At 35.3% G+C, this 19,461-nt stretch overlaps 1 protein-coding gene across 8 annotated transcripts in view; it reads right to left on the bottom strand.

Annotated features, from left to right (window-relative positions):
- Nucleotides 1–19,461, bottom strand: part of LOC105200443 (neprilysin-1) — a 524,884-nt gene that overhangs the window by 245,503 nt on the left and 259,920 nt on the right. For all 8 annotated transcript variants that reach the window (XR_005575917.1, XM_039455238.1, XM_039455241.1 and 5 more), the window contains 2 exons: nt 18,711–18,890; nt 12,120–12,331 (listed from right to left, as the gene is read on the bottom strand). Coding sequence is in view for 7 of the 8 variants with exons in the window: in XM_039455238.1 (XP_039311172.1) it covers nt 12,120–12,331; nt 18,711–18,890 (392 nt within the window). In the remaining variant the exon portion in view is untranslated. The remainder of the gene's footprint in view (nt 1–12,119; nt 12,332–18,710; nt 18,891–19,461) is intronic.

Genomic DNA, 19,461 nt, shown 5'->3' on the forward strand with positions numbered 1-19,461 from the left:
TAACATACTAATAGATACAAGGAATAAACGTTAAAACTAAATCTGAATGTCTTCAAATTTTTCTCTCATGGAAGAACTTATACATACGGCGTTGTAGGGTTTTGAAGTTACTTTCTTCTTGGTTAGAATTTTTAATATTCTCGGCACTCTCGTGTGAATCATTATGCATCTCCATAATGAAACACTTTTACAATAATGTGTTTCACAGTCTAAAATTAACAATTTCAAGGATATTCTAAACACCACACGCGAGACACAATAGAACACAACAGAAGCTTTATGGCTTATGGCTGCCGCTGATGCGGAGCATGGTTAGGAAGAAAGCAAAAGAAGACAGCCGACTCCTCGCACGCAACACTATGTTCAATTGTTCAATCATAAGCGTACAATTTTCTGTTACGCATCTTTTTTAAAATTCAAATGTTTTTGAACTTAATTCTCAACTACATTATTTTTAATACTAAATATAAGTAATTAATATGAAATATTACAAAATATGAATTAATATTTTAGTAAGAGCATTATTAAAATCATTAAATTTATGCGATCCACTTCATGCTGTAAATGGTTTGAAGCATTCATTGATTCGTCAATTTGTCAAATTCTTTCTTCTGATTAGTCAATGAAACATTTGCAGCATTAAATGGATTGCAGCCATAATTATATATTTGTCATAATATTAAAATCATATAAAATGCATAAAAATTAATGTAACAACCATTCATCATTATAAATTTCAGCAACAATGTAAATGTTTTTTTCAAAATAAAGTTCCGCATTTTGCCAATAAGGCATTTTATATCCCTTTGATTTAACATCTCTAAATGAAATTTCATGTAAATCTTTAGATAATTCTGAACATTTAAAAATTCCTACTTCTCGTGAGTCTAGATTATTAATATTGTAAAGCGCATTAATGAGTTGAAATTTATTGACAATTAGACGATACTCGTTACTATCACTGTGTTGCAATATATTTACTATAATGCAAACAGTATTATCTCGTAAAATGCAACAATTATTGCTTTTGTCTAATTTGTAAGTAACTCCATTTATTTTTATACATGAAAATTGCTTAATGTTGTTGGTACACAAGGAAACTATTATATAATTTCGGACGATATGCACGAGTCGCGATAGCGGAATTTTGCGAAAAATTCTTAAAATTGTATTCTTTTTTCTCGATATAACGATTATAAATCTGTTGTAATTGTACAGAGGGTTTACGAACAGCTTTTTTAAAAAATATCATATTATTCTCAAACGGGAAACAAGAAAAATGATCCAATGATCCAAAGTTATGAACATCATCCGGCAAATGAATTAGATTGTGGACATTATACGATAAAAAGTTTCTACCGTATACAGAAATACTATCAGTTACAAATGAATGTAAAATCATTCTTGCTTTCTCAATATCATTGTAGGTTCTTTCATTCGATGATACAAGAATACGAATCGCATAATGTAACTTTAAAAAATGCTGTATTCGTAAATCGTCACCGAACAAATCAAGCAAAATACTTGGTCCCGTAAATAATAACAATTGTCGAAACTCAGTTGCTTTATAGCGTCGGCAATAATCTAGACTTCTCGGTTTTCGAGAAAATTCACATGGACAGTAAGTAATTAATGTCAAAAGGCGATTTGAAATACGATCTTTTACAACATCTTTTATTTTCGCTGGTCGATAAAATCCTTCCAACCATGCTTTTACGATTATTTGTTTGACTACTCCTAAGCATACTAAATGCATATAATCTAGCGGAGTTTGGCGTACTAAATCTAACGGCAATGAATGCAGAACAGAGTAACCATGATGATGTTTCACGTCCATTTTTTCTTTCTGACGATATTCTTCATCAGTTCGTAAAGGATAATTTATACCTTTAAAAATAGTAGTCCTGTCTGTTTTATGTCTTTCGCCTGGAATTTTACATTTGTTGCAACTATTAAATCCGGCGTGTCCCTTAATATTTAAGCATGCGTGCCTAGCGGGTGTATCAGCAATAAAACAATTTAATTTTATTCTTACAATTTTGTCGTTGAACAAAATACCTTTTTCGAGTAATTGTAATAGTTCTAAATTGAAATCTTTGAACAAATCTATCATATCGGTAGGTTTTCTAGATCCTGCATAGATCCCCGCGATCATTGGACTTTTGTCTTTGATATTAATAATTCGAAATTGAATTGGCCAAATATCAAAATTAACACTTTCATAAACATTTGCTCCATCAGTACTAATGTCAATCAAAATTTCCAAAGGCACTTCATCACAGAATGATAATTTTTTCAAGATGTTTTCGCAAATGCCCACATGAAGATATTGACCGGGGAAAACGTCTCTAATTTTCTTGTTACAGTCTTTCGGTGTATGCAATAATGTCCTAGCATCTTTAGGAAAGTTTTTAAAGCACTCATGTTCTCGCAATACTTTCAGAATAGAATTTATCTGCACATGAGTCATGTTGCTTTCACAACATGCTTGTGCTAATGTTGATTTAAAATCGGTCTTCTTATTATTAATATTGTTCGAAATAATATCAGTGTCACTCTCATCACTTGTTGTGTTCAAATCGCTGGTGCTGTCATTAGCACTTAATGGTATGTTATTATGATCACTATTATTCATATTAAAAGCATTTCCACTACAGCACAGAACGCGTTCACTTTGATTTTCTTCAAGATTATTACTGGGTTCAGCTTGTGGTATTATATTGGCAATCGAAGCATTAAATGCATTTATAGTTGCCTTGAATATTGTTCGATGATGCAACCTTTTTTGTCTGATAGATAACTTATTAAAACTGTTACGCGAGCTACGTGGAAGGTTACGTTTTCTCTCCATCGTGCTTATTTTCGGTTAATTTCGGCCATAGGTCGGCGGACATATGTAACAAAGGAACACAATATGCAGTATTGGAGGCATCTATATCATATACCAGCGAACAAAAAGGATGCTATATATGTCTACCGGTATTATCCTAAGATATAAGTGAGAAATAACTAATTACTAACAAGAAAGTAAAGCGATAGTAGAAAGTTATTGTAATCGTCAATTTGATACATTATGAAAATTGCTACATGATTATCAACTATACTTAGAAAAATTATATACACATTTTAGTGAGAAATAAGCATGCTACATTCGTCCAACAGTATCATTCTAAAGTATAATCGAAAAGTCTCCAAAAATAGCACAAAAATATAGTCACAGTTAAAAACTACAGTAGTTGTACATTTTTCAAAATTATGAATGCTGCTAAATGATCATCTACTAATTACATCATATATCAGAAAATAAATGGAGTTATCATATCTAATAAAAAGAAAGATATATTTTTCAAACAGTATCATTCTAAAATATAACGGAAAAATCTCCAACCATACTTTAAAAGTAATGGATTAGTAGTAGACTACTATAGTGACTAATTCTTTATCTTGAGGAAACAGAAATCTATTTACTTTTAAAATAATTTAGTAGTCTACTAACAACTTTTTACATAAAATGCAAAAAAGTATACTTTTAGTTGACATATACTTTTAATATATATTAATTGCTCTACTTTTTTATTAATATGTTCGCATTTTGCCTTTAAGTTGGACACTATTTTAGAGTTCTACCGATATCTCTTTAGCCAATGTTATCTGGGGTAGGATCACCTTTGTTTTACGCTTGGACAGAGGAGTTTACAAAATATTGGAAAGATCGCGATGACATTTGCAACAAAGCATTTTGTTGACAATCTGTGATAGCGAAAATCGACCGCTGCTATGCTGGATGTCGTGGAAAAACATAAAAAAATAGTGCTAAAAGGTGACGACAATGAGATTGATGATAATGTTGATAGCGGTCACGCAACGGTATCAGCGACGGAAGCAGCTTGCAACGAAAGGGCATCTGGAGGTGTTGATTCGCTATTAACTTCGCTATAAAAAATTCGGGAATTAAGCAATATATCGCAAAACTGGAAGACGGCTGCTGTTACACGGTAACACCGCTCGTTCCTTAAAGAAAACGAATCAACGATTAATATACATAGACGTATACGATGTTCGAGATATCACCAGTAAGAACGGATGTCATTGGTGGAAAAAGGCGCGAGTCAAATTGCAATTTTTCGCTTTCTCGCCAGAAAATATGAAGCTGCATATAGTCGAAAAAGTTCTCAATATAGCTGTCAACAAATTGAAAAAGAATCCTTATTTGACAATAGATGTACGCAACGTTGTATCGTAAAAGGTAGTGAAGTATTTTTCTTATTAATCTTTTGTTTTAATGTAGAGTCTGATCTGTTGTGTAAAAAAAGTAATACTTTTGTACGTTTGCAGCATTAGGTATTCCGCTATGCAGTAGAAAACACTATAGAAATAAATATTAAAAGTTTTATTTTTTAAAATGTAATGAGTGAGTGAGTGAGTGAGTGAGTGAGTGAGTGAGCGAGTGAGCGAGGGAGTTTGTGTGTGTGTGTGCGAAAATAGCGCATTTTGCGATTGTGTTTCCGAAATGATGTAAAGCAACGTAACGGAAGTGGCTCCTTGCATAACAATATACAAAAGTACAGTTTCTTTAATTATAAATGATACAATGATTAAATGTATAGAAGCTGTAAGATTTTATTTGACACATTATAATCAGTAGTAATGTAACACAGAGTATACGTTGTTATCGGAATAGAATAGTTTTGATTGAATTTTTTTTTTGGTATTTAGAAATTTATTTTTTGTTCAAGTCGTTACAACTTTTATTGAAATTATCTCAGAAAAGAGTATCACTATCAATATGCTTGACTACAATGTTAGACAAATGCAAAATAATAGACGCGCCGTCGTAAATCATTAACGCATTTAATGAAAAAATGATGTGGTCGCAATTTTTTTACAATAACATTATTAATATGCAACGTACAACATAAAAAACATACGCAAATAATTGCAGCAACAATATTGATACGCAACGCAAAAAACGCTAGACAAGTGCAAATAACAAGCGCACCATCGTAAATCAAGGCAGTGCCCGAAACCACACGACTTGCCTAACAATCTTGATAAAATGTAATAAATAAATGACACATTGAAAAAAAGATGCATTTTGCAATTACCAATGTGCAGCGAGCGCCGATGCGATTAACCGCAGATAACGCATCGCGCTGCGCCGTACCACCTCTCACGCGCACGGCAGCGGAAACGCAAGGTCGCCTCCTATCCCACCGCTACAATGCATTAAAAAATACAGTATCTAAGAACCAGCCTCATCACCCTTCCCCCGATCTCACGCACATATGCACAGTGAGCCAAATGGAACGTATAATCGAACCCACTTTTGTCCCTCTTCCATCTCGACCGCCCTCATCTACCACTTACGGCGAGCGTCACGGTTGATCCTCCCCCCCCCCCGCTTGTAAAGGTTTCTGGTTCTGAGGTATATTTATCTATCCTATTCGGGGTAAAGTGTCATCGCCTCTGCCAAGTGTTCTTGGCGCAGCGGTGCATCTTAGTCATCAACGGATACGCAATAATAATCGCGTCCGCGTTCAAGGTCTACCGCGATTTGCGTGGCAGTCGACGAACACACGCGTCGCGTTTGGAGATTTATTATTGCAGCTCCTTTAAAAGTACGCCAAACTGGCAACGGTGATTTCGCGCCTTACAGCCTCATATAATTTCTTCTTTCTACATGTAAATGTATACTTGCTACCAAACTTGTAAATATACATATACTTGCTATTAAACTTGTAAAAATCTATATACTAAATCTTGAATAAACGAGTTTAGTGTTCCTTATTTAAATACATGTTTAATTTTCTCAGACTTTGATCGTGCACTGGAATTCCGACAAGTTACATCCGTGTTCAAAAAGCAGGGTCGTTACATTTAAAACACTAAACGGTGACTTATTATATTTTGCTAACTCGATTATTTTAAAACACCCTTAAATCAAATTTAAAAACTCATGGCTAATCTTATTGTCAGACGGCAACTTGCTCAAATGCGTCGTGACTTATAAATAAACCTTCACCTTTTTGTCTTTGCGCATTCCATTCACTTATAAAAAAAAAACCGATAGAAAACGATAGAAAGTGTCATAAACCTGATTCAAAATGATAGAATTCTATTACTTTGAATCAGGTTTCTGATACTTTCTTTCGTTTTCTATCAGTCTTTTTAATCAGGGTTATTAAGTGTTCTCAGAATTGATCAATTATTATAGTAATTTATTCAGATTATTTTTTGTATGAATAATTCATCGTTAAGCGTCAAGATGCGCTGTGAAAAACGGCGCGTTTTATTTAAATAAAATTGCGCCGAACATTATTAATACATGACCCAGCAAGCACAGTAATAGTATTGTTGACACATTTTTTTAAACTAATTCTATACGAAATACACGACCTTCGCGATATATATATATATATATATATATATATATATATATATATATATATATACATAGCTGCGTTAACACGCAATAAACAAAGTTTACAAAATAAAGGCCATAACCTTTACGAGCAGAGTTTTGAATGCATTTAATTTGATTCCATAACCGAATGTTTTCCAGCAATCTTTCTCTCTGATATTTCCTAGTCTCTCGATCTTCTAGATAAACTAAACCTACCTTAGCAGTCATATTCAATCACTATTCAAATGGGGAATCCAAACGTATCACAAAATTTCGGATCGACATACATTGCATAAATCAAATGTCAAACATGATTCGTGTGTCGCAAAATGGCGCTACTGAAAGTTATTCAAAATTTAAATATAATTTCAATATAATAATTATATCTGATGTAATAAAAATACTATTTAACCTTTTAACGACAATATAAATAAAATATAAAATCTGTTATATAAGTTTTGTTATGTTGCTGTTATTTCAATATGATAAGAAAACAACAAAAAATGTAACAGTTGCATAAAATAGTTATATTGTGTAGAATATTTGAAAAAAAAAATACAAGCGTAAATATAATTAAAATTTATTGTGACTGACTCGCAGAATAGATCAAAACAGAATGTCTATATAAAAATGACGCTCACTTCTTCTTCTTGTAGTTTACATTCGTTGCTACACGACACTTTCTAACGCCGTTTTCGCTCGTTCGAAGAGCGAGAATCATATCGATGGATAACTTCGCACAGTGCGTTCAAGATAATTATACAAATTAACCCTGCAATTGTACCCCAATAACATTTTAAATTACATTTACATGATTGTGAAATAACATCTGTTACCTCACGTGTTACTTCAGTGCAATGTTGCAGCTATATTCTGTGTTTGCTGAGGGGTTGTCTGAAAAGTTTCCGACCTCAACATGAAGAAGGCAGCACTCGCCAACAAAAGTTGGGGAAGTCGATGTGTCTTTGTGAAAATGGAAAAAATCGAGTATCAAGCTGTCATTAACACTAGACCGTGGCCGCGGTCAAAATGACCGTTTCAGTAGTAGTTACATAAACAATTAAATAAAGGCAATTTATTATTTTTAAATGTCCGCTGTACTTAGGTATGTACATTTGCGCAATAAATGCCTTCCAATATGGTGACGCCACATTCACTGATGAGTCACCGCGTTTATCTTCTCAGTCGTTTTCTCATTCATGATCGTAGAGAACTTGGGCATTTACGGCATAGACTTAGGAAACTATAGACCGAGCGTAAACTGCTATCTTAGACAAAAGAAGATGTGATAATCGATGTAAGGGGAAAAACACACGCTAGCTTATGGGCCAGAAGACAAATAGAGGATAACTTTGGTTAGACTCGGAAATATTTGGCATGTTTACGCATATGTGAAGCCAAGTTTATCCTCTATTTCCCCTTACCGCGTTTATCACCACCCCCGCAAGAGTACGCTCGGGGTGTGATTTACGGTTAATCCAGTCCATCCGATTATAGCCACGAACGTGGAAACGACCTAGAAAGTAACACACAATACCAAAACAGTATTAGAAGGCATTTATTGCGCGAATTGTACCTGATAATTATTGTTAAAATTATAATAATTTAAATGCTAATTTTTAATAAGCGGTCAAGTTGACTTCTGCCGCAGGTAGAGATTTTACCGCTAGTGTTAAATATTAAACATCGCTCAAGTTTATGCTCCCACCTCTTCAACCCGTTTAATGACAACTCGTTACTCGATTTTTTCCATTTTCACAAAAATACTCATATCGATTCACTCAAACGATGTCAAACAACAACTGCGTGTCCAAAATGGCTAAAATTTTGGTTAGTACCTTTCAAAAAATACACAAACACATTCTTCAACTTTTGTTGAAGAGTGCTGCTTTTTTCTTGTTGAAGTCGGAAACTTTTTAGCCGTCATAATAAATGCTTTACAATAATTATTACTTTATACATACAAAAATAAAATATAAATAATAAAAATTAAGAAAATTTGTGTTATTGAATTACAACTTTGCATTTTCCGTCACAATTAATCCGATTGATCCTAACTTCCCATACAGCACAGAGAGATTGCAGGAACATTGCAGAATGATTTCATTGAAACATTGTAATATTGCATTTTGATTGCAAAACATTGCTGCAACATTGCTGGAAGATTGCAGCAACATTAAGATGTCTGCTTTTTTAAATATTGCGTTGAAACATCCCATTTTTCCAAAATATTCACATAAATATTGTTACACCACATAATTTCAATGAACAAAACAATTCTTGTGTAATATTTTAAAAAACATTTTTTGCAAAAAAAATCTCAGAAATTTTTTTCGAAAATTTCCAAGCGGTCACCCATCGAAGTTGCATTTCTGGTGAACGTTGCTTGACTTCTGTGATCACTGCAAATTGATCCCTCATAATGACCTGTAAACACTTTATGCTGATATGTATATATAATTGGTAAATCAGGTCAATATACGTTATCAAAAAACTGAAATATGTATAATTAAAGCACAGTATTTATATAAACAAATATAAAATTATAATTTTTTTACTAATTTTGCAAATGCAGAATAGCATTTAGAATAATTTTTCTGTTATTTGTTTAAATAAGAATGTAATTAAAAAATACATATCAATATAATACAATAATTAAATTAAATATGAAAAAATTTTTATTAAAAAAACAATTAAAAAATATTGTTTGTTCATTGAGCTGTAGATCGAGGTTTCTTCGTATATGGATCTATTTTGTCTATTGATATCAATATTTATGTTTCTTAACAATACTATGATGCACACAGCACCACGGGACCGCATGTCTTTTTCTAGACGTTTTAGAGTCAACATTTGAAGGATGTCTGCAGACGTCTATGCAAAGTCGATTTGCAGTCAACTTTGAAAGCCTGATTTGGATGAGTCAACTTACAGTCGATATACGTATGGACAGTTGTACTAATAGGGAATGTAGAGATTCAGCGGAAAATTTAGTAACGTCGCCCGACCTGCTAAATGCGGATGAATAATTATGGAGGAGTTAAATTAATATATTATTATACGCGAATATTTTACTTTGGTTCTTTATTGCCACTACTTTATTAAAAAATTATGATATTGCAATGTTTCCGGAATATTACTGGCATATGCCATATGATGTTGCAGGCATATTGTTAATTTATGTTTCTGCAATGTCTCCGTAATGTAGCATTGCAATCTGCAACATTGCAACATTGCTGCAATGTTGCTGCAATTTTCTGTGCTGTATGAGTTAGTTGTAAAGTTTAAAAATTAAAGAAAGAAATTGAAAGTGGTAAATTTGGAAAAATTAAGAAAGTTTAAAAAATGCAATTATGCCGTTATAAAATACTTTTAAAACCATAAAATTCCTATTAAAAATATATTTCGTGTTTCTCATTGTTTTGGCGATATTTACTTATAGCATTTTCAACTGCAGTAGGTTTTAATCCAGGTTTGTCGCCATTTGTCGGAATCGTCTAATTAAAACGGCCGATTGTCCGTTCTAATTGGACGATTCCGACAAATGGCGACGAAACTGGGTTAAAACCCACTGAAGTCGAAAACAATATTAGAAACATAAAAATCGATTTTTTTTTTTAATAGGATGTTTTTATCTAAAATCGTTTATTAACAGCTATGAAACGACCGCACTTCGCGCACGGACGGTCGACGGTGCGGGGACGGGCGCGAAAGGTCGCCTGAAGAGATTAGAAGGCGTTTTGGTTGGTGTGAACAGAATAACAGCGTTTATTGTGTATGCGGCGAGACTAGCTTACGCCGCGTAAAAAATATACAAATCTCTTATAAGACGGTCGGCGGTGCGGTTATCACAACGTGCAATGATACGATCGGTCGGTGACAAATCGCAGAACTTAAGCTAACGCGCGGACGGACGATATTTCGCGGACAGAAGCACGGAAATCTATATACACTTATTTACAAGACGCACCTGCTACCCGAGACGCGTTTTGTGGAACGCTGTCGCGATATTTTCGCGGAAGCCGGGCGGCCTTGTTATGATGGCCGTGAAACCGGTGCGCGGCGCGGTGCGTGGTACAGTGAGACGGGGCGCGTACACACACGGATCCGTGCGATCGGTGTCGGTGTTTCGCGCGGACCGTCGCGAGGCGGTTAATACCGCTGTCGCGATCGCCGGAGGACACTACCTCACGCCAAGTGCGCTTGGTGGAGGCACGGAGCACCGTACCCCCTTACGCGAGGCAGCGTCGAGCTTGGTCGGCGGAGAGGATTGCGCTGTCGTCAAGTAGCTTGACAGGGCCCAAGTTTCACTTGAGCCCAGGCAGCGGGTCGGAAAGCGGAAGCGGAATTGGAAGCGGAGTCGGCTGCGAGCCAAGTGTCTCAGCAGAGACCGAGGCGCTCGATCTCGGTCGCAACCTGGGGAGCTTCTGGTCGGTAGGCCGGCCAGGAGCGGACAAGGTGCTCGCCTCTGGCGAGCATCGCCTTATATACCTGAGGATAGAGGCGTGGGGATGCGCGACGTGTCACGGCGGAGCGGTCCGGCGGCAGCATCCCCGCCACTCGATCTCGGGTCTTCTGTTTCGGGCCACGCGCACAAAGCGTGGTTGCGGACGGCGCGGGAACGAGAGCGCGTGCGCGCGGAGATGCGAGCGCGGGAACGATCGTGTATTTGCTCCGTTCTTAGAGTATTTATTAGGCGCTATGCGCCGTTAATTGCCGTCCGACGGATGTTCGGCCGGACGGTTCGGACGGTTCGGCGGTCCGAGGAGGGGATCGGAAGGCGATTCGTTACAGCTAAATAAAAAATTATTTTATGATTACCATATACTTTATATTCAAAGTTCGAAATTTCATTAATTTTACACTTGCTGAATCTTTCTCATAAGTTAATGTTAATTTTATTAAAAGTAAAAGTATTCATAAAATTTAATAATTCCAAGATTAATCAAATTTTATCTTTAGCAAGAATTTAAAAATTTATTATATAATTTTTTAATGAGTACAGTTTTTATGGATTAAAATATAAAAGTTTGAGCTGTTAGAAAGTATAAAATCCAAAGACACAAGAATTTCATTTGAAAATGCTAGAAATTAAAATTAGAAATTGTCAAACAAACATAAACATGAATGCTCGCATTGTTAAATAAGACGGTCAAAATTAACGAGCAAAGGATGTAATTTAAATATAAATAACTACTATTATTTTAATAAACAAGATAAATTTTAATTATAATAAAGAAGTACGTTTCGGCTCTGCTTAGCCTTCTTTAGGCAAACAATTTTTATTGAAGCTAACGAGACGTTTTTAACAATATTTAAGAGAATCGACAAAGAAAAATAAAACGTCGAATCACAAATGTTTTTTAACATTCCGACACAAGTGTGTCGGAAAAACCATACTGTTTACATGCTTTGAAAAATTGAACCTGAGAAGTAGCTTTAATTAATTTATAATTGCATTATTTATATTTAAATTACATCCTTTGTATATTTTTGCTTGTTAACTTTGACCGTCTTATTTACTTGTATGTTTAGAAATTACCATTTTTAAAAATATTTAAGAAACTCTTAAATTCATGATATTATGAATATTGTAATAATAATGAAACCGAGGGGGCGGTCCTCTCCTAAAGATCCGCGTGTGGCACGCAGATTACAGTCCATTGTGCCTCGAATATTGTAATAAAGAAAAAAGAATTATTTTAAATTTCTTCACCTTTGATCTGTTTTTGCGATAATGTGGCCCATTTGCACAAAGTATGGCATTGCGTATATAACAACTGGTTCTTTTTCATCAATTGGCGTATTAATAAATTCTCGTAGATAAACAAGCCATTGTAGCTGCGGAACTTCTCGTTGTAAATCTTGCAAAGTTAATTTTCGATACATCATCGAGGTATCTTGTCTGTCTGCTTCTGGTGAAGAAGCCTGAAATCATACGAAATTATTGTAAATCACTGTGTGAATTTATCTCTTATTAGTCAACGTGGGGTCACTGAGCGTTCGAGCAAAATTTTTCGCATTGCATATGCCGGTATAATACGTGCTACACGCGTCTATATCTCGCCAAAGAAAATTTTGTTGGTAGGGGTATCACAGCGCCGCAGTAATGTTTTTTAATGGCTTTTAATTGTTATTTTATTAGCTAAGTTGGCATGAAAAATTCAAACTGCACAATTTGTTCCAGCTTGGCCAATGAAGATGTCAAGGTTGGAAGTAAGTAATTTTTATATATCTTATAATATCTTATTTTATCAATATATTTCTAGCTTTTAACTATTTGTTAATAAAAGTATTTAATTTTGATGTTATTATAGAAATATTGCATTATACGAGGGTGGATTCAATATAAACGAGCCTTTTTAAATGTGCGTCCGTCGGCGGCGTGAGGTATTTGCAATGTTTGGTACAATATAGTGGGGTCATGTGAAAGGCAGTAATAACGTTGCCGCCCCACGTGCTTTTTACTCTCAGTAACAATCACAATGAGCGAGAAAGAAGTACACCCCGCAGTTGCACAACGTATTATTATTAAGTTTCTTGTCAAACATGTAAATGCTGTTGAAATTCGACGCCGTTTACTCCCACAGTTCTGGGAAAGAACTCTTTCATGGGCTCGGGTGAAGGAGTGGTGAGAGTAAAAGGTAAAGAATTTAAGAAAGGACAGGAGCGTGTTGAAAACAATGCCTACCCGTGCCATCCCAGCACCAGTATCACAGCACAGAATACCGAGGCTGTTCGAGAACTTATCGAAGGCGATTGACAGTTAACTGTTCTTTAAATCTCTCAGTAACTTCAGATCAGCCTTGGAAGCCTGCTTGTTGGTCAAAAAGGCGCGGTATTCCAATTAGAAGTGTGTTGCTTCTCCATGACAACGCCAAACTCCATACCGCAGTAGTAACACGACAAAAATTAGCCGATATGCAGTGGGCTGTCCTAAAACGTCCATTCTACAGCTTAGACCTGTCACCATGTAATTCTCATATGTTTGGGCCACTCAAGGAAGCCCATCGTGGACAGCGCTTCACAACAAACGAGGAGATGCAGCAGTTTGTGTACAATTGGTACACGTCCGTAAACTTTTTATAATACCGGGATTAAAAAATTACCAGACCGTTGGATAAATTGTATAGATAAAATGGGGGATTATGTACAAAAATAAGTAAAATGTAAATTAGAATTAATTTTGAATAATATATATTTTTTTTGCAAAAAGCTCGTTTATATTTGATTCACCCTCGTGTACACACACACACACACACACGCGCGCACGCGTGCACGCGTGCACGCACGCACACACGCACACACGCACACACGCACACACGCACACACGCACACAAGCATACAAGCACACAAGCACACACGCACACACGCACACGCGCGCGCGCGCGCACACGCACACACACACACACACACACATACACAGGGTGTCTAAAAAGTGTGGAAACCCCTAAATATTTCCGTTCCCTTGCATTTTACAGAAAAATGTTTCAGACAAAAGTTATAGGGTTTTAAAATATCTATTTATTGATTTTATCGGTTTGACCTTGGATGGCGTCGCCAAGATTAAATCAAAATTACATTAATTTTTTTTAATAGAACACCTTACTTTTTATTAGATATTCTTGTAGCTTACCTTGAGACTTTTCAAAACACTATAAACAACTTAATTTTTGTTAAGAATGTTTCGAGTTATGAGACTTGAAAGTTACAGTATACTGCAGCTTTCAAGAAAAATGTGGAAACCCCTAAATAACTTATGTAAAAATAAAAATATCAGAAAAACGTTAAAATACGTATTTTTGATTTTTCAAAAAAGCTACCCTTTGACATGAATACCGTCATCCCCCAGGTACGGAGGGGTAAAAGGGAGATTAAAAATTTGAAATTGGACTAAGGATCGAGTGGGGGCTTATTTGAAAGATCTTATGATAACAAATACAATTCTAAAATTTCAAATCGTTACGACATTCTCATTCAAAATAGGAGTGGCCGCTCAAATACCGAAATTTCATGTACTTAGCGTTATCCAGGATCAACTGCGTGGAAGTGGCATAAATCTGATCCCTTGGGCGAGTATGATTGTGCGTGTGATTTTGTGCGTGTGGGTGGATGCGCGTGTGCGCGAGCATGTATGTCACAGCAGAGATGAGGACCCCGCGGTTCGTCACTTCCGCAGTATTTTATGACTCCAAACCCTCTCTGCTGTGTGTATGTGTATGTGTGCGTGCGTGCGTGCGTGTGCATGTGTGTGTGTGTGTTTGTGTGTGTATACAGTGATCAAATTAGGTTGCACCAGATGATTGAAAATTGCCATCTCCTCTCTTTAATAGTTTAAAACCTTTTGTTCTTTGTTTCAGTGTGTTAAAATAAATGATGAAAGTGGCTGCCATTTACTTCCAGATAATATGCCAATTTCTGATAGAATGCAGAAATGGCTCTACAATTTGTATCAAAAGGTATCAAAGCCATTTCATCTCTTATTTGCTGTATCAATTCGTGGATGCTTTCAGGGTTTGTCCTGTAAACCTTGCTCTTCAGTATCCCTATAGATAATAATCAAGAAGAGTTAGGTCTGGTGACCGAGGTGGCCAATCCTCTCCTCCTTCATTTCTGTTCTTTCTTCCTATCCATCGTAGCAGACAAGTCTCATTTAAAATACGACGTGAACCTACATCAAAATGAGCAGAAGTTCCATCATGCTGAAACCATATTTCTTCAAAATTATTTGGAAAATATTTTGTATGGATGGAATTATTTGATCTACAAGTAGTCTCTCATATTTTTGAGTGTTCAAATTTAAAAAAAAAAACGGCCTTAATTTACGGCATTAAATAGCCATCAATTATTCTGCACCATACATTTATTTGTTGTGGATGTTGTGTGTGAGTTTCCTGCACCCAATTTGGATTCTCATCTGACTAAAAACAAAAATTTTGATTATTAACTTCTTCCGTTAAGGTGAAAGTTGCCTCGTCTGTAAAAACAATTTGATAAGGGAAGATGGGTCGGTCATCTATTAGTGCCATCATTCTTCCATAGAAATAAACACGACGCTCCTCATGTCCTTTTACAATTTTTGAACATATTGCAATTTACATGGGTGGAAATTATTTTTATTTAAAATGTTCAAAACTGACATGTGAGCAATATCGTGAGTTTGAGCGACTTTTCAAACACTAGAATGGGGATTTTCAATAAATGTCTGCAGAACATCAAGTTGTTTTTCTTTGTTAGTTGCAGACGATGATCTTCCTGACTTAAAGCGATTTTACGTTACCAGTTTCTCTGAAACGTTCTATTGTTTTTAACACAATGGACTTATTAATTCATCAGTTCGGATACGTGTCATTAAATAACGACAGCAGAATACAATCGTTCGTTATCACCTCATCCACGCATCATAAGGATAGTAATTCTTTCACGTTCCGACAATTCGCCAGCCATTTTAAAACGTTTAACTTTTAATTTATTAATCGTAAAATGTATTTAGACAGTAACGGTTAATTTCTGTTTGCCTTAAGCTAAAGTTAAAAGGTGACAGTTAATGAAAGCATACGTATGCACGTACACATACGTGTACACCAGTGCTCGGAGTTAGTTGCTCATTTCGAGCCGATTCCTGAAGAGTCGCCCACTGTTCCCCCAGTAGCGCTCGCCACTTGACGATCGAGCCGACGATCATGCGGCTGGCGCTCTGCATCAAAAGCGTTTCTGAGTGAAAAATACAATGGTAGCGTACCATTTGAGTAATTTGTCGTAAAAAATTTTCCTTTTTACATAATTTTTATAAATAAAATTTTCTGTTCTTTACATATATATTTTTTGCAAAAATATAAATGACAATAATGTACACTAATTAGAATTAAAATAAGTTTTCACGACAAATTTCTCGAATGGTACGCTACATGCGTATTTTTCCCCCCAGGACGCTCCTGATGTAAAGCGCCTGCCGCGTGATCGCCGGTTCGACAGTCGAGCGGCAAGCGGTAGTGGGGGGACAGTGGGCGTCGCTTCTATAATTGGCTCCAAATAAGCAATTAACTCCGAGCACTAGTGTACACGCACCGGCCAAAATAGTGTCCCTTAGCGCTAACGCTCGGCTGCCGCACACGTGAAGCCGCGCACGTACGTGTCTCGTGGTAGCGCGGCGGCGAGTTGGCAGAAAGTGGTGGGACGCGCTACGGTCGCGCACACGCGCATCCACCCACATGCACACACACAAAATCACACGCACAATCATACTCACCCAAGGGATCAAATTCATGCCACTTCCACGCAGTTGATCCTGGATAACGCTAAGTGCATGAAATTTCGGTATTTGAGCGGTCGCCATTTTGAATGGAGATGTTGTAACAACTTAAAATTTTAGAATTGTATTTGTTATTAAAAGACCTTTCCAATAAGCCCCCACTCGATCCTTAGTCCAATTTAAAATTTTTAATCTCCCTTTTACCCCTCCGTACCTGGGGGTTGGGGATGATGGTATCCATGTTAAAGGGTAGCTTTTTTGAAAAATCAAAATTAGTATTTTACCGTTTTTTTAATATTTTCATTTTTACATATGTTATGTAGGGGTTTCTACTTTTCTTGAAAGCTACAGTGTACTTTCAAGTCTCATAACTCGGAAAATTTTTATCAAAAATAAACTAGTTTATAGGGTTTCGGAAAGATCTCAAGATAAGCTACAAGAATATGCAATAAAAGGTAAGGTGTTCCATTTAAAAAAGTTAATGTAATTTCGATCTAACCTTGGCGACGCCATCTAAGGTCAAACTGATAAAATCAGTAAATAGACATTTCAAAACCCTACAACTTTTGTCTGAAACATTTTTTTTAAATGCAAGGGAACGGAAATGATGTATATACAATAACAAAACAAAAGGACTTGGAGTATACCATGAGTTAGAGGACACGAATCCAAGTTGAAAAGTCCTGAGTCATTTTTTGATCTGAGCCTTTTGTTCCATGCTATATGATGTTAAAGTTGGCGAAGGAGTTTGTCACTTCCGCTCCGCCCGTCTATTGTCCGTCACTGTTTTTTTTATATAGACGGGCGCTCATTCGCTAACTTTAACATCATATAGCATGGAACAAAAGGCTCAGATCAAAAAAGGACTCAGGACTTTTCAACTTGGATTCGTGTCCTCTAACTCATGGTATACTCCAGGTCCCTTTGTTTTGTTACACCCTCATAGTTTTAAAAATTATATAAATATAAAAATGTAATTTTTACTTTTTAACACTAAATTCATATCACAATTCATTAAATTCACAGAAGTTACATTTATTAAAAATCCCATATTATCCGCTAATTTTATATCATAGAAATAAGCATTTTTCTTGTTGCAAAATTAAAATTAAATTATGGATCCAAACCGATAAAACATTTTTTCATAAAAATATGATCTTTTAGCTTTAATTTCTTTTTTGAATCAGTTCTGTATGATGGTTTTTAAGAAAGTTATGATTTTTCAAAAATTACTCAACATTTATCGTAACTTCACATATTTGCCAAAATTATATAGTTTTATCAATTGTTATTGCTATTACACTTTTTAATCGTGTACTAGAAGGTTGAAACTAACAAAAGAAGTGGCAAGTGTAAAATAAAAAAAAAATCTGAAACTTTGCTTAAGTTTAGAGCAGGTGGACCTAATCACGAAACAATCTTTTTTAGCTGCTAATATTCGGTTTTAGGGGTGCAGCATTCCCTTGAATAAAATCGGTGTTTATGTTTTTAGCAAAAATCGCCGAAACAATGAGAAATATAAAAAAATGTTTCCAGCAAAAATTTTATGATTTTGAAAGCTCTTTATAGTGTCATGATCAGATTTTTAAAAAATGTTAAATTTTTCAACATACTCTCACCACTTATTTTTTTTTAATATTTAAATTGTTTTTGCATCTAAATTAAAGTTTATTTCACGCCAAATTCAAACCAAATATCAACAGCTAAAAAAAATTGTTTCGTGATTAGGTCTAAACTTATACAAAGTTTCAGATTTTTTTTTATTTTACACTTGTCGCACTTCCCTTTTAAGTAAAATTATTGCTAAAAACCACTCATTACGGTGTATCCTTTACTAGAAGCGTAAAACGCGAGTGACGTTGGCTAGTGAAGAACAAAACATTACGTTGGCTAGTAAATGTTAAATTTATACTAAAATTTTTTTAATTTTATCTTTTTCTTGTGCACTTTTTCCGCTTTTCCTCTCTCTTTCTTATTCTCTGATTAATTTCATTATTGTTAATAATTCTTGTCTTCTGAACTAATTTAAAAAATATGTATAAAAGGAAAACGTACATTAGCAAGCTGTTTTTCTAAAACAATCACTCGATCGAACTCTTCAGGCGCTGAATGAGGATTTGCTCCCAACAAAATAGCAACATTCGTCATATAATTATGGTAAGCCTTCAGTTGGATTTCACTGATCTTCTTTAAGTAATAATCTCTGCTAGGCAATGCCAACTGCATCTGATCCAACTGCACAAATAAACAAAAAAATTAATACGTTTTCTTACAATCTATAATGTCTGTTAAATAAGAGCGTGGTCAGCCTTATTCACAACTGGTAAAAGTATTGCTTTCAATTTTTTTGTGAGCCTGTACAAGAAACTTTTGTTTTCAATGCATTTTAAAGAAAAATTCATTGTTGATCTTTTGTAAGAAAAATCCAAGTGCCGTGAGTGCCAAATACGCAATGCTCTACAAAGCTGTGTTTCTGTGCAGCCATCCAAAAGGTCTGAAAAAGTCTCCAAATATTATAGTTTGTTGAAATTAACCAAATTTGTTAGAAGCTACAATATGCTCGTATAGAACATTTGTCAATAAGAATTACGTCACTAAAATCTTAATTGATGTTCTTGCTCGTGTGCCCAAGCGAGTCACTTTTTTACATGTTTTTCACTCAACAGAAGTTTCTTTATTGTACTGCGACATATGCCATGAACACGGATATGAGTTTGAATAGTTACATACAGTACATCTAAACTTTTTTGTTTCAATTTCGCTTATCCTTGACGCAAAATTAGCCCAGGATTCCGCAAAAACAAAT

The sequence above is a fragment of the Solenopsis invicta genome, chromosome 11 (assembly GCF_016802725.1).
Source record: "Solenopsis invicta isolate M01_SB chromosome 11, UNIL_Sinv_3.0, whole genome shotgun sequence".
Classification (NCBI taxonomy): Eukaryota; Metazoa; Arthropoda; class Insecta; order Hymenoptera; family Formicidae; genus Solenopsis; species Solenopsis invicta.